We start from the raw sequence: 23,917 nt of genomic DNA on the forward strand, positions 1-23,917 counted from the left end.
TCCCAACGTCATCCAAGAGTCACATGACCCGAGAAGAGCCACGCAGCCATGGAGTTCGCATTGCCCCGACTTCGCATTACTGCGCCTGCGCGACAGTCTGACACGCATACCTAGCTCTACCGCGCAAGTCCACTGTGCTCACACGCATTAGCCAATACCAGGACGCATGCGCAGTGCGGCCCAGCGAAGCCATTCTCCCTCCTGCTGACAGACCGGGTTGCCCTTTCTGCTACGTATTTCCGGTGTGCGGTGTCCGTTCTCTCTTACTCGCTGGTGTCTAAGGCCCCGGGCCGGGAGAAGAGGAGGAGTCGCCGCAGCCGCCGCCGCCGGGTACCGAACGGGGAGAAGAGGAGAGCCGGGAGGAGGTGATGTGATGGGTGTTCTGCTACTGGGGTGGGAGAGGCCGGCTGCTGGCTGGGATAGCACCTGGGACAGTCGGGTAAACAAGTGCCGGGAAGGCCTCACTAAGCAGGGCTGGGTCCCGACCCAAAGCGGTAAGGGGGAAGGGAGAGGGACCGGGAACTGGCCGGGCTACGGGGACACTGCTATGTCTTCTGCAGGCTCTGAGCTCGCCCTCATACTCCTCCTGCTGGGGGTACAGAGCAAGCTGGGGCGAAGGAGGGGGCTCTCTGGCTGGAACACTGGGGGCATCAGGCAGGTTACATGCATGCGGACCCAGGCCCTGTGGCTATACATTGCCTTTTAGTTCTTACAGTATGTCTCATACCATGGTTGTCAGAGCTGGATGATCAGCACAATCCTATGGAGACTCCTCTTCCTCTGAGCAGCCACATATCCTCACATAATGCTATTACTAATAATAAGACTGACATTGCTTTATATAGCACCAGCATATTTTTTGCACTTTACAATTAGAAACAGTAATAAAATTTGACTTGGTATTTACAGGAGGCAATAGGGAACTGCTTATAATTTAATAAAGGGAGTTAGGCGTTTGATACAATACATAATAGATGCGTGTAATAATTTAGGTACGTAAGGCTGTATTTTGCTAGGTCACTCTCTGTACAGGTATGAGGTGCAGTTGGTTGATGACTCATTATTGAGAGTAAGCCAACCAAAACCTATGTGCGTCCCTCTGCATTACCATATTAGAAATGAGTTATTTGTGGTCTGTAGCAATTCCTGTTAAAAGTATTAGTGCATGTAGTGATGGCACTGGCTGCTAACACTGGTTACCTACATACTGCTTCTCTGCACCAAGAGGATGTATGGTTTGTGTAGGGGACAGGTGTATGATAATAAAGGTAGAGAAGTGATCTACAGTAATGGTAGTCGCTCAAATGTGTACACACTTAAATACAAACAAACAATAATGTAAGTTGTGTGTGAATATATGTTATGTGGAAAATACTGGCACATTTGCTGGAGGTGTAATCTGACGTAGAAGGATAATGTAGTAAACTAATGGTTTCTTCTCCACCAGTGTAATAGAGACATACGATGTGCAATGTTGTGTCACTTAATACTCTTGCATTTGTATTTTGCATATTCTTCTTCTTTTTATAATTCTAGTAAAATAGAAACTATTTTAGCAATTATTATTTACTTGTACTGAGCAGACACAGTCCCTATAACAGTATAGAAGGTGTTTCCGTAGGAACTACTTTATTCAACCTTGTTTTGTTGCGTTGCATCACAAACTGCTGCACTGAGCAGTCAGCATTGCAAATCATTCAAAATACAAGTCAGATATAAAGTACCGCAGAGACAGAAGTTAGAGAAGTGCTGCTCATGGAAGGTTACAGTCTGCAGACTTCTAATAAGTCAATCCACTACTTCCGGGGCTACCGGTAATATTGATATGGACACTTGGAAACATTTTGCTGCGCAAAATATCTGTTCTGTGCTCCACATTCAGTACTGAGGCCATGCAGACATTTGATCACAATCTGGAACGGATTGTACAAAGCTATTAGCTAGTGACGTGTTGGTCGGATTTTGCGATGATTGTTCAGCATTCTAACTTCCTGTATCTTGTATATGGGGGCCAATTCAGTTAAGCTAGGTACACAGTTTTCAGGCCGACCTGATAGATATTGTGTTGTTGGCCCAATAATTGCTTATTGTGTATGCTGCACCAAGGTACAACAGTGAGTTCAAATGGCGTAGAATCTGCTCACCATATATCGTGTGCTGCACACATTATGTTGTTCATGTCATTTTGGGATCGCTTTGAAAATATTGTGTGTACGATACTCAGCTGATGGAAAGTGTATGGAGAAGTTATTGGCGTGACAATTTTGAACAAAGGGATCATTTAGAACTAAACTATTATTGGGTAGTATTATTATTATTATTATCCTTTATTTATATGGCGCCACAAGGGTTCCGCAGCACCCAATTACAGAGTACATAAACAAATAATCAAACAGGAAAACAGCAACTTACAGTTGATGACAGTATAGGACAAGTACAGGGTAAATAAACATAGTTACATCAGCAGATGACACTGGAATAAGTATCAGGTGGCAGAAGACTGATGGAATTGGTGCAGTTGAAGATTATTAAAGTAAGAAAGGATAAGCACATGAGGGAAGAGGGCCCTGCTCGTGAGAGCTTACATTCTAAGAGGGGAGGGGTAGACAGACAGGGGTGACACAGTTGGGGTACATAGAGAGCGTAGAACAGAGGGTTAGGATGAGATTTGGCTGGGTTTGGTGAAGAAGTGGGTCTTGAGAGCCCGTTTGAAGTTTTGTAGAGAGGTGGAGAGTCTGAGGGGGAGAGGTAGGGAATTCCAAAGAAGTGGTGCAGCACGTGAAAAATCTTGGAGGTAGGAGTGGGAGGAAGTAATCCGTAGGCAGGAGAGTCGGCGTGCGTTAGCAGAGCGAAGAGGACGGGTGGGAGTGTAAAGGGAGATAAGGTCAGAGATGTAGATGGGAGAGGAGTGGGTGAGGGCTTTGTAAGCGAGTGTGAGAAGCTTGAAATGGATTCTGAAAGGGAAGGGGAGCCAGTGAAGGTCTAGTAAGAGAGGAGAGGTGGCCGTAGTGCGTTTGGTGAGGAAGATGAGCCGGGCAGCAGCATTGAGGATAGATTGCAGTGGAGAGAGGTATTTGTCAGGAATGCCAGTCAGGAGCAGATTACAGTAGTCCAGTCTGGAGATGACCAGTGAGTGGATAAGAGTCTTAGTAGCATCCTGGGTCAGAAAAGGTCTGATCCTGGAAATATTTTTTAGATGAAAATGGCAGGTTTGTGAGAGGTGCTGAATGTGTGGTTTGAAGGAGAGGGAGGAGTCAAGGATTACTCCAAGGCAGCGCACTTGGGGGCTAGAGGAGATAGTAGTGCCATCAATAGATAATGAGATTGTAGGAGGTGAGGTTATGCGGGAGGGAGGGAAGATGATCAGCTCGGTCTTAGACATGTTAAGTTTAAGAAAGCTCTGGGACATCCAGGAAGAGGTAGCAGATAGACAGTTGGAGATACGAGTGAGGAGAGCAGGGGAGAGGTCTGGAGAGGAAAGATAGATTTGGGTGTCATCAGCGTAGAGATGATATTGGAAACCAAAAGAACTGATGAGCTTACCTAGTGAGGACGTATAGAGAGAGAAGAGAAGAGGACCAAGGACAGAACCTTGGGGTACCCCTACAGTTAGTGGAAGTGAGGGGGAGGTGGAGTCATGAGAGGAGACAGAGAAAGAACGGTCAGAAAGGTAGGAGGACAGCCAAGAGAGGGCAGTGTCCCGTAGACCAATGGAGTGAAGAATTTGCAGTAGGAGAGGATGGTCCACAGTGTCAAAAGCAGCAGAGAGATCAAGTAGAATAAGTATAGAGTAGTGTCCCTTAGATTTAGCAGCATGGAGGTCATTGCATACTTTAGTGAGGGCAGTTTCAGTGGAGTGGAGAGGACGGAAGCCAGACTGGAATGGGTCAAGCAGTAAGTGTGAGGAAAGAAAGGAAGTAAGACGGTTGTAGACAATACGCTCAAGGAGTTTGGAGACAAAAGGGAGGAGAGAGATGGGTCGGTAGTTGGAGAGAGTGTTTGGATCAAGTGTAGGTTTTTGAAGAATAGGAGAGATGAGTGCATGCTTGAAGGCAGAGGGGACAGTGCCTGATGAGAGGGAAAGATTGAGAAGGTGGGAAAGATGGGAACAAGCAGAAGGAGAGAGGTAGCGGAGGAGGCGAGAGGGGATAAGGTCAAGTGGGGAGGTGGTGAGGGGACAGGAATGAATGAGGGCCATGACTTCCTCTCCAGATGCATGGGAGAAAGATGACAGAGTAGGTGCGAGGGATGGGGAGGGTTGGTAAGGGATAGGAGAAAGCTGGTTACTGATGGACTGGTGTGATGTGATGTCCTGACGTATGGAGTCAATTTTGGATGTGAAGTAATTGGCAAAGTCAAGAGCAGAGAGTGAGGAAGGGAGACGAGGTGGAGGTGGGCAGAGGAGTGAGTTGAGAGTGGCAAAGAGGCGCCGGGGGTTGGAAGACTGGAAGGAGATGAGGTTCTTGAAGTATGACTGTTTAGCAAGAGAAAGGGCAGCACTGAAGGATGAGAGCATAAGTTTGAAATGGAGGAAGTCTGCCTTAGAGCGTGATTTCCTCCAGTGTCGCTCAGCAGTACGTGAGCATTTTTGCAGATATCTGGTGCATTTGGTGTCCCAGGGTTGAGGTGTTAATTTGCGAGGGTGAATAGTGGTTGGTGGAGCAACAGAGTCAAGAGCAGAAGTAAGGGATGCATTGTATGTGGAAGTGGCTTGTTCAGGGCATGAGAGAGAGAGAATAGGAGAGAGAAGTGAGTCAAACAGGGAGGAAAGGAATGTAGTGTCAATAGCTTCAATGTTACGCTTAGTGATGGTAGCCTTAGGAGGCAGAGATGGGCAAGTCGAGAGAGATAGGTTAAAGGAGAGCAGGTGGTGGTCAGAGAGGGGAAATGGGGAGTTGGAAAAATCAGAAATATCACAGCGGTGAGTGAAGACCAGATCCAGTGAGCTCCCATTCACATGGGAGGGTGAGGAGGTCCACTGGGAGAGACCAAGTGTAGAGGTAAGGTTAAGGAGTTTAGAGGCAGGGGATTGTGTGGGGATGTCAATAGGGATGTTGAAATCGCCTAGGATAATGGAGGGAATGTCAGAAGAGAGGAAGTGAGGAAGCCATGAAGCAAAATTGTCGATGAATTTGGAAGCAGTGCCAGGGGGGGCGGTAAATGACAGCTACTCTAAGATGTACTGGTTGGAAGAGGCGTATGGCATGGACCTCAAATGTTGAGAATGTAAGGGATGGTTCTGGTGGTATGAGTTGGTAGAAGTAACTAGAAGGTAAAAGGACCCCAACACCACCTCCATGGCGACCCCCAGGTCGGGGTGTGTGTGTGTGAATGTGAGGCCCCCAGCAGAGAGAGCAGCAGCAGAAGTAGTGTCAAAGGGCGTAATCCAAGTTTCAGTAATGGCTAGTAGGTGTAGGGATTTGGAAATAAAAAGGTCATGAGTGGGGACCAGTTTGTTACAAACCGATCTGGCATTCCAGAGGGCACAGGATAGGGGGTATGAGTGTGTGGGAGAGATGTGAATGAGATTATCAGGGTTGCTGTAGCTGTAGTATAGGGATTTTTTTTCATCGGTCTACATTGAGCAAAATTTTTAGTGTGTACTTAGCTTTATACAGGATGACTGCGCTGTAACATTCTGGAACGGAGTATTGCATCCAGCAGTATAGCAAGTTTTTCTCGAACCCCATGGGTGCTCAGGTAAACTTGTAAAATTGCAGGTACCGCATATAGCGCATGTGTGCAGCCGAGCGTTGCGACAGTGCCTGGAAACACATCCCACTGATTTTAATTGCCCCTGTGGATACATATCTTGGATGCTTTGTACAGATTATTTATTGAATTGCTATACACAGCTGATATTGCTTGCAGTTTATGAACACTGTTCTACTAACGGTTATTCAAAGACTGCGCATGTTAAGATGGCCATACAGTAAGCTGAGGTATCGCATGTAGCATCGCATGCGATACCTTGGCAACTCCCCGCCGGCAACTATATTGCATACGATACATTGTATGCGGTCATTTTGCATGCGATCCTATTCACTGCTTCGGGATATGAGGTATCCTTGGTGCAGCAGTGACAATCTCCGTCCCCGATCCAGTGCGCACGGGACATTGAATCGGAAGTAAATGACACACGGTTTCACACTTTTCACACGATTTGTGTAGAAAAGGGCCAAATCATACTAGTGTATGGCGGCCAAACAGTGTTGCTATTCCTTCTCAGGTCATTAATCTAAATCTGTTTCAGTGTGAGACTGCTGGCAAGGTAATAATGTCGGCATTTACCATGTAGACACTGATGAAATGTCAACATGGCAGAATGTCGACATATCGACCCTGATGGCCCAGTGGCATCTTACCTGCTCCTGTGGTGACTTCTTGGTCCTGGTTGCAGTTGTCCTTGACTGTCACTTTCAATTGAGTCAACTGATGGAACCCCATTCCGGCTAATGTACCTGCAGTATACCTAACCCTCCTTCGGGTGCCTAACCCTAACATACCCCCCCCCCCCCCCCCTCCCTTCCAGTTGCCTATCCCTCCTGACCCACAACCTAACCCTAATAGCATCATTCTGACATTCTGAGAACTTTTGTTTCCCTGGTTACCATGTAACAGTCTGTTGGGCTTGCTGCTGCTCCGGATGTAGTGATTGTGGTTGTTGCTTCTCGAACAGAGTGTGTGATAGTGCTTCTCGCACTCCTGATAGCGAAATGACAAGTATACACAAGAGGAAGATTACCACGGGGAGTTATTAATGAGAGATTTAGCTCCGGTTTGAAATTGGCACCATCAGTCTGACAAAGCAGGTAGTGTGCATGTAAAACGCGTTACGAATTTTGCTGCGTATCGCACCCTGACAAGCCATGTATTTGGTGACCACTGCCGCATTCATGTCAGTATATATGAAATTCAAGATAGAGAGACAACTGGAATCCTTGATTCGTTCGGACTTACACCATAAAGATTTATTTTATGAACTCTTATGGTGAATTTGGAATGCTTTTATTGGCAGCAAACACTAACAGTTGGCTGAACTGGTTCGTCAGTCAGTGGACGCAAAACTTTTGCCCTCATTCTGAGAACTTCGACATGTTGCCTTATGAATGTTGCCTTAATAATTGTTGACATTGTTTTTGTCACCCTAATGACTACATTCTGTTTTAGTAATGGTAAAAGCATGCTCTTCATGTGTGGGCCTCATTCTGTCACCTGTGTTAGAAGGACGTGTATTAGTTGTGACTTTTCTGTGATAGAGAAGTATCCCTGAGAATTATGTTGATGACTTCTATGGCTTAAGATGGCACTCACCACCTTGTCTTCAGGTGACATGATGTCTTAATTAAAGGAGCGGATAAATGTATCTAAATATATGATACTTGGAGACTGGACAGTGGGAAAGTATGCTTTAGATCAGGGGTGGGGAACCTTTGGCCCTCCAGCTGTTGTTGAACTACACATACCAGCATGCCTTGCTACAGTTTTGCTATGTGGCCATGCTAAAACTGTTGCAGGGCATGCTGGGATGTGTAGTTTAACAGCTGGAGGGCCGAAGGTTCCCCATCCCTGCTTTAGATGAAGAAGTGCTAATAGACCTACATTGAGCAGTTTTATGTTATTGGGTGCCACAAATCTCATTATTCTATCAGATCTGTTTGGACAGTAAATTTGTATATCCTGACCATGTTATATGAGTCCTAAAATCCAACCAGCCTGATCTTTTAGGTCTGTCCACACATTCATTTATATATGGGTTCTTTATTCAGTTAATTGTAAGACATGTAGTTGCAAGGGGTACCTCAGTCTTTATTTTATATAAATATAGCATAAATTGTATTTCTACATAATAACCTGCATGCCAAATGAATCAAAACATTTAAGTGCATAATGACTGCTTGTTATACTTTTACTTTTACTCCGGTTAGGGGCTATGTTTCTACCATTAAACATATTTTCTCTAACGTCCTAGTGGATGCTGGGGACTCCGAAAGGACCATGGGGAATAGCGGCTCCGCAGGAGACTGGGCACAAAGTAAAAGCTTTAGGACTAGCTGGTGTGCACTGGCTCCTCCCCCTATGACCCTCCTCCAAGCCTCAGTTAAGATTTTGTGCCCGAACGAGAAGGGTGCAATCTAGGTGGCTCTCCTGAGCTGCTTAGAGTAAAAGTTTAAATAGGTTTTTTTATTTTCAGTGAGACCTGCTGGCAACAGGCTCACTGCATCGAGGGACTAAGGGGAGAAGAAGCGAACTCACCTGCGTACAGAGTGGATTGGGCTTCTTAGGCTACTGGACATTAGCTCCAGAGGGACGATCACAGGCCCAGCCATGGATGGGTCCCGGAGCCGCGCCGCCGGCCCCCTTACAGAGCCAGAAGACTGAAGAGGTCCGGAAAATCGGCGGCAGAAGACGTCCTGTCTTCAATAAGGTAGCGCACAGCACCGCAGCTGTGCGCCATTGCTCTCAGCACACTTCACACTCCGGTCACTGAGGGTGCAGGGCGCTGGGGGGGGGGGCGCCCTGGGACGCAATGAAAATACCTTAAATGGCTAAAAATACATCTCACATAGCTCCTGGGCTATATGGATGTATTTAACCCCTGCCAGTTTTCCACAAAAAAGCGGGAGAAAGGCCGCCGAGAAGGGGGCGGAGCCTATCTCCTCAGCACACAAGCGCCATTTTTTCCTCACAGCTCCGTTGGAGGAAGGCTCCCTGACTCTCCCCTGCAGTCCTGCACTACAGAAACAGGGTAAAACAAGAGAGGGGGGGCACTAAATTGGCATATTAATATATACAGCAGCTATATTAGGGAAAAACACTTATATAAGGTTATCCCTGTATATATATAGCGCTCTGGTGTGTGCTGGCAAACTCTCCCTCTGTCTCCCCAAAGGGCTAGTGGGGTCCTGTCCTCTATCAGAGCATTCCCTGTGTGTGTGCTGGTACGCTGTGTCGACATGTATGAGGAGGAAAATGGTGTGGAGGCGGAGCAATTGCCTGTGTTAGTGATGTCACCCCCTAGGGAGTCGACACCTGACTGGATGGTCTTATGGAAAGAATTACGTGATAGTGTCGGCACTTTACAAAAGACTGTTGACGACATGAGACAGCCGGCAAATCAGTTAATACCTGTACAGGCGTCTCAAACACCGTCAGGGGCTATAAAACGCCCGTTACCTCAGGTCGATACAGACACTGACACGGACACTGACTCCAGTGTCGACGGTGAGGAAACAAACGTATTTTCCAGTAGGGCCACACGTTACATGATCACGGCAATGAAGGAGGTTTTGAACATTTCTGATACTACAAGTACCACAAAAAAGGGTATTATGTGGGGTGTGAAAAAACTACCCGTAGTTTTTCCTGAATCAGATGAATTAAATGAGGTGTGTGATGAAGCGTGGGTTTCCCCCGATAAAAAACTGCTAATTTCTAAAAAATTATTGGCATTATACCCTTTCCCGCCAGAGGTTAGGGCGCGTTGGGAAACACCCCCTAGCGTAGATAAGGCGCTCACACGCTTATCAAAACAAGTGGCGTTACCGTCCCCTGATACGGCCGCCCTCAAGGAACCAGCTGATAGGAAGCTGGAAAATATCCTTAAAAGTATATACACACATACTGGTATTATACTGCGACCAGCAATCGCCTCAGCCTGGATGTGCAGTGCTGGGGTGGCTTGGTCGGATTCCCTGACTGAAAATATTGATACCCTGGACAGGGACAATATATTATTGACTATAGAGCATGGGTCTTCAACCTGTGGCCCTCCAGCTGCTGTGGAACTACACATCCCAGCATGCCATGCTACAGTTTTGCTATTAAGGCATGCTAAAACTGATGCAGGGCATGCTGGGATGTGTAGTTCCACAGCAGCTGGAGGGCCACAGGTTGAAGACCCATGCTATAGAGCATTTAAAGGATGCATTTCTATATATGCGAGATGCACAGAGGGATATTTGCACTCTGGCATCAAGAGTAAGTGCGATGTCCATTTCTGCCAGAAGAGGATTATGGACGCGACAGTGGTCAGGGGATGCGGATTCCAAACGGCATATGGAAGTATTGCCGTATAAAGGGGAGGAGTTATTTGGGGTCGGTCTATCGGACCTGGTGGCCAAGGCAACGGCTGGAAAATCCACCTTTTTACCCCAAGTCACCTCGCAGCAGAAAAAGATACCGTCTTTTCAGGCTCAGTCCTTTCGTCCCCATAAGGGCAAGCGGGCAAAAGGCCACTCATATCTGCCCCGGGCAGAGGAAGGGGAAAAAGACTGCAGCAGACAGCCTCTTCCCACGAACAGAAGCCCTCCCCCGCTTCTGCCAAGTCCTCAGCATGACGCTGGGGCCTTAAAAGCGGACTCAGGCACGGTGGGGGCCCGTCTCAAGAATTTCAGCGCGCAGTGGGCTCACTCGCAAGTGGACCCCTGGATCCTGCAGGTAGTATCTCAGGGGTACAAATTGGAATTCGAGACGTCTCCCCCTCGCCGGTTCCTGAAGTCTGCTTTACCAACGTCTCCCCCCGACAGGGAGGCGGTATTGGAAGCCATTCACAAGCTGTATTCCCAGCAGGTGATAATCAAGGTACCCCTCCTACAACAGGAAAAGGGGTATTATTCCACGCTGTTTGTGGTACCGAAGCCGGACGGCTCGGTGAGACCCATTTTAAATCTGAAATCCTTGAACACTTACATAAAAAGGTTCAAGTTCAAGATGGAGTCACTCAGAGCAGTGATAGCGAACCTGGAAGAAGGGGACTATATGGTGTCTCTGGACATCAAGGATGCTTACCTCCATGTCCCAATTTGCCCTTCTCACCAAGGGTACCTCAGGTTTGTGGTACAGAACTGTCACTATCAGTTTCAGACGCTGCCGTTTGGATTGTCCACGGCACCCCGGGTCTTTACCAAGGTAATGGCCGAAATGATGATTCTTCTTCGAAGAAAAGGCGTCTTAATTATCCCTTACTTGGACGATCTCCTGATAAGGGCAAGGTCCAGAGAACAGTTAGAGGTCGGAGTAGCACTATCTCAAGTAGTACTACGACAGCACGGATGGATTCTAAATATTCCAAAATCGCAGCTGATTCCGACGACACGTCTGCTGTTCCTAGGGATGATTCTGGACACAGTACAGAAAAAGGTGTTTCTCCCGGAGGAGAAAGCCAAGGAGTTATCCGTCCTAGTCAGGAACCTCCTAAGACCAGGCCAAGTGTCAGTACATCAATGCACAAGGGTCCTGGGAAAGATGGTGGCTTCTTACGAAGCGATTCCATTCGGCAGATTCCACGCAAGAACTTTTCAGTGGGATCTGCTGGACAAATGGTCCGGATCGCATCTTCAAATGCATCAGCGGATAACCCTGTCTCCAAGGACAAGGGTGTCTCTCCTGTGGTGGTTACAGAGTGCTCATCTCCTAGAGGGCCGCAGATTCGGCATTCAGGATTGGGTCCTGGTGACCACGGATGCCAGCCTGAGAGGCTGGGGAGCAGTCACACAGGGAAGAAATTTCCAGGGCTTGTGGTCAAGCATGGAAACGTCACTTCACATAAATATCCTGGAACTAAGGGCCATTTACAATGCCCTAAGTCAGGCAAGACCTCTGCTTCAGGGTCAGCCGGTGTTGATCCAGTCGGACAACATCACGGCAGTCGCCCACGTAAACAGACAGGGCGGCACAAGAAGCAGGAGGGCAATGATGGAAGTGGCAAGGATTCTTCGCTGGGCGGAGAATCATGTGATAGCACTGTCAGCAGTGTTCATTCCGGGAGTGGACAACTGGGAAGCAGACTTCCTCAGCAGACACGATCTTCACCCGGGGGAGTGGGGACTTCACCCAGAAGTCTTCCACATGATTGTGAACCGTTGGGAAAAACCAAAGGTGGACATGATGGCGTCCCGCCTCAACAAAAAACTGGACAGATATTGCGCCAGGTCAAGGGACCCTCAGGCAATAGCTGTGGACGCTCTGGTAACACCGTGGGTGTACCAGTCAGTGTATGTGTTCCCTCCTCTTCCTCTCATACCAAAAGTACTGAGAATCATAAGAAGGAGAGGAGTAAAGACTATACTCGTGGCTCCGGATTGGCCAAGAAGGACTTGGTACCCGGAAATTCAAGAGATGCTCACGGAAGACCCGTGGCCTCTACCTCTACGAAAGGACCTGCTCCAGCAGGGACCATGTCTGTTCCAAGACTTACCGCGGCTGCGTTTGACGGCATGGCGGTTGAACGCCGGATCCTGAAGGAAAAAGGCATTCCGGATGAAGTCATCCATACCCTGATCAAAGCCAGGAAGGATGTAACCATACAACATTATCACAGTATTTGGCGTAAATATGTTGCGTGGTGCGAGGCCAGGAAGGCCCCTACAGAGGAATTTCAACTGGGTCGTTTCCTGCATTTCCTGCAAACAGGACTGTCTATGGGCCTCAAATTAGGGTCCATTAAGGTTCAAATTTCGGCCCTGTCAATATTCTTCCAAAAAAGAACTGGCTTCTGTTCCTGAAGTTCAGACGTTTGTTAAGGGAGTACTGCATATACAGCCTCCTTTTGTGCCTCCAGTGGCACCTTGGGATCTCAATGTAGTTTTGGGATTCCTAAAATCACATTGGTTTGAACCACTCACCACTGTGGACTTAAAATATCTCACATGGAAAGTGGTAATGCTGTTTAGCCCTGGCTTCAGCCAGGCGTGTCTCAGAATTGGCGGCTTTATCCTATAAAAGCCCTTACCTAATTTTTCATACGGACAGGGCAGAATTGAGGACTCGTCCTCAATTTCTCCCTAAGGTGGTTTCAGCATTTCACTTAAACCAGCCTATTGTGGTGCCTGCGGCTACTAGGGACTTGGAGGATTCCAAGTTGCTGGACGTAGTCAGGGCCCTGAAAATATGTTTCCAGGACGGCTGGAGTCAGAAAATCTGATTCGCTGTTTATCCTGTATGCACCCAACAAGCTGGGTGCTCCTGCTTCTAAGCAGACGATTGCTCGTTGGATTTGTAGTACAATTCAGCTTGCACATTCTGTGGCAGGCCTGCCACAGCCAAAATCTGTAAAAGCCCATTCCACACGGAAAGTGGGCTCATCTTGGGCGGCTGCCCGAGGGGTCTCGGCTTTACAACTTTGCCGAGCAGCTACTTGGTCAGGGGCAAACACGTTTGCTAAATTCTACAAATTTGATACCCTGGCTGAGGAGGACCTGGAGTTCTCTCATTCGGTGCTGCAGAGTCATCCGCACTCTCCCGCCCGTTTGGGAGCTTTGGTATAATCCCCATGGTCCTTTCGGAGTCCCCAGCATCCACTAGGACGTTAGAGAAAATAAGAATTTACTTACCGATAATTCTATTTCTCATAGTCCGTAGTGGATGCTGGGCGCCCATCCCAAGTGCGGATTGTCTGCATTACTTGTACATAGTTATTGTTACAAAAATCGGGTTATTGTTGTTGTGAGCCATCTTTTCAGAGGCTCCTTCTGTTATCATGCTGTTAACTGGGTTCAGATCACAAGTTGTACGGTGTGATTGGTGTGGCTGGTATGAGTCTTACCCGGGATTCAAAATCCTTCCTTATTGTGTACGCTCGTCCGGGTACAGTATCCTAACTGAGGCTTGGAGGAGGGTCATAGGGGGAGGAGCCAGTGCACACCAGCTAGTCCTAAAGCTTTTACTTTGTGCCCAGTCTCCTGCGGAGCCGCTATTCCCCATGGTCCTTTCGGAATCCCCAGCATCCACTACGGACTATGAGAAATAGAATTATCGGTAAGTAAATTCTTATTTAATTTTGGATTTATTTGTTAAACATTTATCATCGTATAGGCAGAAACCTGTCACAAATCAGCTACATTCAGTCTGATAAAAGCACAGTTCATAAAGTGTGCCAAAAGATCTTAATTCCTTATGAATAATGCATAAATAATACCATCCAGGTATTAATGGTGGCTTTCTCATGCACTGTCAACCCCTATATGTGCATTCAGTTGAGGGATTAAGACAGGGCTTTGTCTCGGGAGAATGTGAGTGAGTCCTGACACCAGCTAGTGCTCTGAAGTGTGGTATAAGTGTGTAATGGGTAGAGTGCATTCTGAGAGTTTTATACTTTTCAGGCTTTTAATCAATTACTTGTTGCTTGCAAGGATCAAAATGGCAACATTATTCCCGCAGGGCACTCCTCTCCAGCTGCCCTCTTCTGTGGGGAGAGCTTTCTTTAATTTCATAGAGAACTATCCATCGCTTTTTTTTAGATAACATATCAGTTGGCATAAGCAAAGTATTTAAATAGGTTTACTGTAGTTCTTGATGGTTACAAAGAATTTTCAGGCATTGTATATTCCATTTAACTGTAATCACTTCTACACCTGCATTGTACCTATCTTCTGAGAACCAAGATAATACAAACCGTTATACCTTAGGAAGGAGAGAGGAGCATTCCTTTTCCTCAAAAAATAAAATAAAAAATATGCCCTCTGTAGACACACCTGGCGTATGAATAACTCATCTCGTATGATCCCTTCTGCAGCGTAAGCCGTCTGATGGTCTTTGCTGCTGCTGGAGTACCTGAGTCGAATTCGTAACACACCCTTTTTTAAAAGGAATTATTGAGGAGATTTAAATCCCATTAAAATATGTTTTGTGCTGTCAGAATTTGGATGATTAATCTGATCAGGCTTTATTTAGTTTTGTTAGTACTCTATTAAAATTAGTGTGTGTGTGTGTGAGGAGTACTGATAGGGCATTGTTGACCATCTGTGCAGGTACTAGAATTGTCTTTCTGACGTACTAACTGGTACCGTCTCTATGTAATCCAGTATATTTAACTAGTGTAACAGGATACATAATCCTGTTTGCACCACATCAGATTTCTGCTTTGAGTTTCCACCTCTGCAAGTATGTTTAAGTCTAAATACTAATTGTGTCTTTCAGTCTATAATAATTCTGTTGTCTATTATGCTATGTATAAGAAAATGCATTGCATTTGTACTTTTGTGTATATTTGCTGGGGATGTCACAGTGCTGTATATGTATGTGTGTGTGTGTGTGTGTGTGTATAGAAATATACTGGTGTACATATCTGTAACACTGGACATTTGAGAGAACATGGTAACGCCTAGATTTCTTTTGTTTTTCAGTTCAGATTTGTTTCCCTGATGGTGTTTAGCATGCTGTACAAACTATAACAATGGGTGTACATACAGTATAAACAACAAATCTAAAATAGTGATACGCTCTTGAGTGGTATCTAGGGATATATTATCTGTCAATATTTTTTCCCCAGTAGTACACCTACAAAATGCAGGGTGACATGAGTTTAATGCCCAGAAATGTATATTTAGGCATGTTTACATTGGAGTGGTAACCAGTCATCACTCCTGTTATACTGCTTGTTAAATGCACTTATCTGAGGGATCATTGGTCCCAACTGCTCTTACTCATTCTGCACGTGTTACGTCTAACATGTTTAAATAATCAGTATAGTTTTTGAAACTTCTAAAATAAATCTCTGCATCATAAGGTATGGATTTTGGCTACCTTTTGTCTTTTCTATAGGTAAGTATGTATATAATACAGATACATGTACAGCAGTATATTGCTTGAGAGCTCTGATGCACTTTTCTTTTCCTTTAATTTGATACCTTATTGTGCAATAACATCTGACTTCTGTTGCTTCAAACTGTGGTAAATGTCAACTACACAGCGATTACTCAGCTTATGTTTCTTTATGTAATCAGCCATTGCCTGAAATGGAATTTGTAATGAGCATTTTCAGCCAGGACATGTCTGCCTTTCCTTCATTTTATATTTGAGTTTTATGGAGGTCTGTTTTCTTCATATTTAGCAGAACTGGTTATTAGGTATTAAGGTGGAGACAAAAATATTTGTTTCTCTATCGTCCTAGTGGATGCTGGGGTTCCTGAAAGGACCATGGGGAATAGCGGCTCCGCAGGAGACAGGGCACAAAAAGTAAAGCTTTTTCCGATCAGGTGGTGTGCACTGGCTCCTCCCCCCATGACCCTCCTCCAGACTCCAGTTAGATTTTTGTGCCCGGCCGAGAAGGGTGCAATCTAGGTGGCTCTCCTAAAGAGCTGCTTAGAAAAAGTTTAGCTAGGTTTTTTATTTTACAGTGATTCCTGCTGGCAACAGGATCACTGCAGCGAGGGACTGAGGGGAGAAGGAGTCAACTCACCTGCGTGCAGGATGGATTGGCTTCTTGGCTACTGGACATCAAGCTCCAGAGGGACGATCACAGGTACAGCCTGGATGGTCACCGGAGCCACGCCGCCGGCCCCCTTGCAGATGCTGAAGTCAGAAGAGGTCCAGAATCGGCGGCTGAAGACTCCTGCAGTCTTCAAAAGGTAGCGCACAGCACTGCAGCTGTGCGCCATTTTCCTCTCAGCACACTTCACACGGCAGTCACTGAGGGTGCAGGGCGCTGGGGGGGGGCGCCCTGGGAGGCAAAATGATTACCTATAAAGGCTAAAAATACCTCACATATAGCCCTAGAGGCTATATGGAGATATTTAACCCCTGCCTGGATTCACTAAATAGCGGGAGACGAGCCCGCCAGAAAAGGGGCGGGGCCTATCTCCTCAGCACACGGCGCCATTTCCTCTCACAGCTCCGCTGGTCAGGACGGCTCCCAGGTCTCTCCCCTGCACTGCACTACAGAAACAGGGTAAAACAGAGAGGGGGGGGCACATTTATGGCGATATTTTGATATAACAAAGCAGCTATAAGGGAGCACTTATTATAAGGCTATCCCTGATATATATATAGCGCTTTTGGTGTGTGCTGGCAAACTCTCCCTCTGTCTCCCCAAAGGGCTAGTGGGTCCTGTCTTCGTTAGGAGCATTCCCTGTGTGTCTGCTGTGTGTCGGTACGTGTGTGTCGACATGTATGAGGACGATATTGGTGTGGAGGCGGAGCAATTGCCAAATATGAGGATGTCACCCCCTAGGGAGTCGACACCGGAATGGATGCCTTTATTTATGGAACTACGGGATAGTGTCAACACGCTAAAGCAGTCGTTTGACGACATGAGGCGGCCGGACAATCAATTAGTGCCTGTCCAGGCGACTCAAACACCGTCAGGGGCTGTGAAACGCCCTTTGCCTCAGTCGGTCGACACAGACCCAGACACAGGCGATGACTCCAGTGGTGACGGTGACGAATCAACCGTATTTTCCAGTAGGGCCACACGTTATATGATTTTGGCAATGAAGGAGGCGTTACATTTAGCTGATACTACAGGTACCACTAAACAGGGTATTATGTGGGGTATGAAAAAACTACCTATAGTTTTTCCTGAATCAGAAGAATTAAATGACGTGTGTAATGAAGCGTGGGTTGCCCCTGATAAAAAGCTGATAATTTCAAAGAAATTATTGGCATTATACCCTTTCCCGCCAGAGGTTAGGGAGCGCTGGGAAACACCTCCTAGGGTGGACAAGGCGCTAACACGCTTATCTAAACAAGTGGCGTTACCCTCTCCTGAGACGGCCGCACTTAAAGATCCATCAGATAGGAGGATGGAAAATATCCAAAAAAGTATATACACACATGCAGGTGTTATACTACGACCAGCTGTAGCGACTGCCTGGATGGGCAGTGCTGGGGTAGTTTGGTCAGAGTCCCTGATTGAAAATATTGATACCCTGGACAGGGACAATATTTTACTGTCGTTAGAACAAATAAAGGATGCATTTCTTTATATGCGTGATGCACAGAGGGATATCTGCACACTGGCATCACGGGTAAGTGCTATGTCCATTTCGGCCAGAAGAGCTTTATGGACGCGACAGTGGACAGGCGATGCGGATTCAAAACGGCATATGGAAGTTTTGCCGTATAAAGGGGAGGAGTTATTTGGAGTCGGTCTATCAGATTTGGTGGCCACGGCTACAGCCGGGAAATCCACCTTTCTACCTCAAGTCACTCCCCAACAGAAAAAGGCACCGACTTTTCAACCGCAGCCCTTTCGTTCCTTTAAAAATAAGAGAGCAAAGGGCTATTCATATCTGCCACGAGGCAAAGGTCGAGGGAAGAGACAGCAACACGCAGCTCCTTCCCAGGAACAGAAGCCCTCCCCGGCTTCTACAAAAGCCTCAGCATGACGCTGGGGCTTCTCAAGCGGACTCGGGGACGGTGGGCGGTCGTCTCAAAAATTACAGCGCGCAGTGGGCTCACTCGCAGGTAGATCCCTGGATCCTGCAGATAATATCTCAAGGGTACAGGTTGGAATTAGAGACGGATCCACCTCGCCGTTTCCTGAAGTCTGCTTTACCAACGTCCCCCTCCGAAAGGGAGACGGTTTTGGAAGCCATTCACAAGCTGTACTCTCAGCAGGCGATAGTCAAGGTACCTCTTCTACAACAAGGGAAGGGGTATTATTCCACTCTTTTTGTGGTACCGAAGCCGGATGGCTCGGTAAGGCCTATTCTAAATCTGAAGTCCTTGAACCTGTACATAAAGAAGTTCAAGTTCAAAATGGAGTCACTCAGAGCAGTGATAGCGAACCTGGAAGAGGGGGACTTTATGGTATCCTTGGACATCAAGGATGCGTATCTCCACGTTCCAATTTACCCCTCACACCAGGGGTACCTCAGGTTCGTTGTACAAAACTGTCACTATCAGTTTCAGACGCTGCCGTTCGGATTGTCCACGGCACCTCGGATCTTTACAAAGGTAATGGCCGAGATGATGATTCTTCTTCGAAGAAAAGGCGTATTAATTATCCCATACTTGGACGATCTCCTAATAAGGGCGAGGTCCAGAGAACAGCTAGAGATGGGATTAGCACTGTCTCAAGAAGTGCTAAAACAGCACGGGTGGATTCTGAATATTCCAAAATCCCAGTTAATGCCGACAACTCGTCTGCTGTTCCTAGGGATGATTCTGGACACGGTTCAGAAAAAGGTTTTTCTCCCGGAGGAAAAAGCCAAGGAGTTATCCGAGCTTGTCAGGAACCTCCTAAAACCAGGAAAGGTGTCTGTACATCAATGCACAAGAGTCCTGGGAAAAATGGTGGCTTCTTACGAAGCAATTCCATTCGGCAGATTCCACGCAAGAATTTTCCAAAGGGATCTGTTGGACAAATGGTCAGGGTCGCATCTTCAGATGCACCTACGGATAACCCTGTCTCCAAGGACAAGGGTGTCTCTTCTGTGGTGGCTGCAGAGTCCTCATCTATTGGAGGGCCGCAGATTCGGCATACAGGATTGGATCCTGGTGACCACGGACGCCAGCCTGAGAGGCTGGGGAGCAGTCACACAAGGAAGAAACTTCCAGGGAGTATGGACAAGCCTGGAAACGTCTCTTCACATAAACATTCTGGAACTAAGAGCAATATACAATGCTCTAAGCCAGGCAGAACCTCTGCTTCAGGGAAAACCGGTGTTGATCCAGTCGGACAACATCACGGCAGTCGCCCATGTGAACAGACAGGGCGGCACAAGAAGCAGGAGTGCAATGGCAGAAGCTGCAAGGATTCTTCGCTGGGCAGAGAATCATGTGATAGCACTGTCAGCAGTGTTCATCCCGGGAGTGGACAACTGGGAAGCAGACTTCCTCAGCAGACACGATCTTCACCCGGGAGAGTGGGGACTTCATCCAGAAGTCTTCCACATGCTGGTAACCCGTTGGGAAAGACCAATGGTGGACATGATGGCGTCTCGCCTCAACAAAAAACTGGACAGGTATTGCGCCAGGTCAAGAGATCCGCAGGCAATAGCTGTGGACGCGCTGGTAACGCCTTGGGTGTACCAGTCGGTGTATGTGTTTCCTCCTCTGCCTCTCATACCAAAAGTATTGAGAATTATACGGCAAAGAGGCGTAAGAACGATACTAGTGGTTCCGGATTGGCCAAGAAGGACTTGGTACCCGGAACTCCAAGAGATGATCACGGAAGATCCGTGGCCTCTACCTCTAAGGAGGGACTTGCTTCAGCAGGGTCCCTGTCTGTTTCAAGACTTACCGCGGCTGCGTTTGACGGCATGGCGGTTGAACGCCGGATCCTAATGGAAAAAGGCATGCCGGAAGAAGTCATTCCTACTTTGATTAAAGCAAGGAAAGAAGTAACCGTGCAACATTATCACCGAATTTGGCGAAAATATGTTGCGTGGTGCGAAGATCGGAGTGCTCCGACGGAGGAATTTCAACTGGGTCGATTCCTACATTTCCTGCAATCAGGATTGTCTATGGGTCTCAAATTGGGATCTATTAAGGTTCAAATTTCGGCCCTGTCGATTTTCTTTCAAAAAGAATTGGCTTCAGTCCCTGAAGTCCAGACCTTTGTTAAGGGAGTGCTGCATATACAGCCCCCTGTGGTGCCTCCAGTGGCACCGTGGGATCTCAATGTAGTTTTGGATTTTCTAAAATCTCATTGGTTTGAACCACTAAATAAGGTGGATTTGAAATATCTCACTTGGAAAGTGACCATGCTTCTAGCCCTGGCTTCTGCCAGGAGAGTGTCAGAATTGGCAGCTTTATCTTACAAAAGCCCATATCTGATTTTCCATTCGGACAGGGCAGAACTGCGGACTCGTCCGCATTTTCTCCCTAAGGTGGTGTCAGCATTTCATCTGAACCAGCCTATTGTAGTGCCTGCGGCTACAAGTGACTTGGAGGACTCCAAGTTACTGGACGTTGTCAGAGCATTAAAAATATATATTGCAAGAACAGCTGGAGTCAGAAAATCTGACTCGTTGTTTATATTGTATGCACCCAACAAGATGGGTGCTCCTGCGTCTAAGCAGACGATTGCTCGTTGGATCTGTAGCACAATCCAACTGGCACATTCTGTGGCAGGCCTGCCACAGCCTAAATCTGTAAAGGCCCACTCCACAAGGAAGGTGGGCTCATCTTGGGCGGCTGCCCGAGGGGTCTCGGCATTACAACTTTGCCGAGCAGCTACGTGGTCAGGGGAGAACACGTTTGTAAAATTTTACAAATTTGATACTCTGGCTAAGGAGGACCTGGAGTTCTCTCATTCGGTGCTGCAGAGTCATCCGCACTCTCCCGCCCGTTTGGGAGCTTTGGTATAATCCCCATGGTCCTTTCAGGAACCCCAGCATCCACTAGGACGATAGAGAAAATAAGATTTTACTTACCGATAAATCTATTTCTCGGAGTCCGTAGTGGATGCTGGGCGCCCATCCCAAGTGCGGATTATCTGCATAAATTGTACATAGTTATTGTTAACTAATTCGGGTTATTGTTGTAGGAAGCCATCTTTCAGAGGCTCCGCTGTTATCATACTGTTAACTGGGTTTAGATCACAAGTTGTACGGTGTGATTGGTGTGGCTGGTATGAGTCTTACCCGGGATTCAAAATCCTCCCTTATTGTGTACGCTCGTCCGGGCACAGTACCTAACTGGAGTCTGGAGGAGGGTCATGGGGGGAGGAGCCAGTGCACACCACCTGATCGGAAAAAGCTTTACTTTTTGTGCCCTGTCTCCTGCGGAGCCGCTATTCCCCATGGTCCTTTCAGGAACCCCAGCATCCACTACGGACTCCGAGAAATAGATTTATCGGTAAGTAAAATCTTATTTTTTCTTTGAACTAAAAACAGTGACACTTCCCAAACTAATGTATGTTCACATTCAGGGTGATTTTGCTGCAGCTTTTTGTGGATGATTAATGTTCCCATGATAACATCCACCCCAGTTTCTATCAGAAACGTATTTTTATTAAATAACGACCTGCTCACGATAACAATTTGATTCTGAAGGGATAAAAAGTGCAAGGATTTATATACTCAAGTGGTCACCTCCATGAAAGCTGACCGTTGTCCTGATCGTAAGGTGGGCAGTCATGAATAAGACTAGGTACACACCTGATAGATAGTCCGATTCAGGTAAGAATACACACTTACCGATTGGCTGCTCGATGTGTATGCGCTGACATCACAACTGGGCAGACATTTGAATTTGCCCGCCCTGTTGAGATGTTGGTCACCAGCGATTCCTGCAGCAAGTGCATGGGTGGTCAGTGGGTCGACCGTATACACAGCCAGAAGTGCCGATATATCTGCAGATGTAGTGGGCATCAACTGTACTGCAGGGCCGACGCTATATGTCTGTGAACTATGTCGTCCACAGACATATCGCTTGCGAACGATATATCGTCCATTCTATTGAGCGGACAGTATATCATCCAGTGTGTACGCAGCATAATACTGAATCGGTTAAACTTCTGGTAAATCGTTGGACTAATATTTAGCCTGTCTGGGATTACAGTTACAGCCCAACCCTTTGTTTCCTCTGACAGATGACCTATTGAGCCCTACAGACTCGACGACCCGATGCTGAGCTGTCCGACCGCCATATTGGCCTGCATGCATGAGCGGGGGGGCACCAACGATGAACTAGCGCGGAGCCGCGCATCGTTGGTGCTTCCACACTGAACGATATGAAAGAGTTCTCGTTCATATCGTTCACTTAAATCTTTCAGTGTGTAGGGCCCATTAATCATAGGTCTGTCTCTCCCTTAGGATACAACTCATAGTGAAAGTAAGGTTTTCATTATCCAAACTTTTATCTTCCTTATATAGAATTTTTTTTTTGTATCTATTACATTAAGGGGGTACACATGGAGCGATGTTCACGTAATTTCTAAGCAGTCTGACTAGATTGCTTAGAAATGAAGAACACATCGCTCCGTGTGAATGGGGTGCCGGCGACAGCGATGCGCAGTCCCGCACATCGCTATCGCCAGTGTTAGATTGGTCTGCATCCAGGCACAATCTAGCACATAGCTAATTTCACCGCTGGGTGTAATGAGCACCCCCCTCGCTCAGCACATATCGCGCTGTACTGAGCAGGGGGGAGAGATGTGTGCTGAGCGGTTTGTGGTAGATCGCTCCGCACACATCTCTGGGTTAATCTCCCCGTCTGTACTAGGCATTAGTTTAAAAATAAATGAAAATCTTGTAGATCTGTAAAGGAAATGGCTCGGGTTTATGGTAGGTCTGTTGAAATGAGCGTTCTGCAAAAGAAAGTTGGTCTTTGCTGCGCGAATGAGATGTGGGATAAAGTTAAATGTGCTGCATGCGTTGAGTGGGGATGCGGTTATGTGAGCGTCGGTCGGGTACCGCCGGTCACAATACCGACGCCGGGATCCAGACCCCTGAATATCCCGCCGGTCGGCATGCCGACCAACAGGGACTATTCCCACTCTGTGGGTGTCAACGACAGTGGGAATAGAACCTGTGGCAAACATGTGCGGTCTCCCGACCCCAACCCGATGAGTGATTTTCTAACTGACATTACATTAGTGCTGCTCACACAAGAAGCTATTGTACTACAGTATTTTACATTTGTAGTGTGATATAAATTGCTTTAATGCAGTATCCAGAATTCTTCAACATAGTGTTCAAGTTTTAGAATGAAGTTCTATTTTTATTGCACTTTCATGCTACAACTAACATCACCCACCACGCAGCATGTCTTATATTGAACGGTCTTAGTGGTGTGAGAGCCAATGCTCTGTGCAAGATGCCATGTTGGTGTGTCTGAATAATTGTATTTGTTTTTATTGCAACATTTATCTATTTGGTTCTCATTTACATAACACTTTTTTTGTTTTTCCAGGACACAGATTCAGAAATGTCTTTCATATTTGAGTGGATTTATAACGGCTTCAGCAGTGTGCTGCAATTTTTAGGTAAAGTAGTTTTCATTTTAACTGTAGCTACATTAAAAGATACAAGCCCAATGCACACTATGCAATTATTGGTCCAATCATGATTGTATGTTAAGTCGAATAATTGTATTGTGTGTCTGAATAAATGGCTTCAGTAACTCCTGCAGTGGTCAGATTGGGAGGTAGGGGGCATTCCCGACCTTCCGAACCTGTTGAAGACGTCACACACTGAGCTAACAATTGCTCCATGTGTACAGGTGCACGCCAATCCAGTCATCACTA

At 46.8% G+C, this 23,917-nt stretch overlaps 1 protein-coding gene across 2 annotated transcripts in view; it reads left to right on the forward strand.

The window, feature by feature from the left end:
* The first annotated feature begins 202 nt into the window (after window positions 1–202).
* The window catches only part of LOC135056377 (GTP-binding protein SAR1a), a 46,497-nt gene continuing 22,782 nt past the window's right edge, over window positions 203–23,917 (forward strand). The window contains exons 1-2 of one of the 2 annotated variants that reach the window (XM_063961456.1): window positions 203–365; window positions 23,584–23,656. In XM_063961456.1, coding sequence (XP_063817526.1) covers window positions 23,599–23,656 — 58 coding nt within the window. In that variant the 5' untranslated portion in view covers window positions 203–365; window positions 23,584–23,598. Of the gene's footprint in view, window positions 366–391; window positions 495–23,583; window positions 23,657–23,917 lie in introns of those variants that run through there. The other variant, XM_063961457.1, reaches the window with a different exon arrangement.

This window comes from Pseudophryne corroboree, chromosome 3 (assembly GCF_028390025.1).
Source record: "Pseudophryne corroboree isolate aPseCor3 chromosome 3, aPseCor3.hap2, whole genome shotgun sequence".
In the NCBI taxonomy this organism is placed as follows: Eukaryota; Metazoa; Chordata; class Amphibia; order Anura; family Myobatrachidae; genus Pseudophryne; species Pseudophryne corroboree.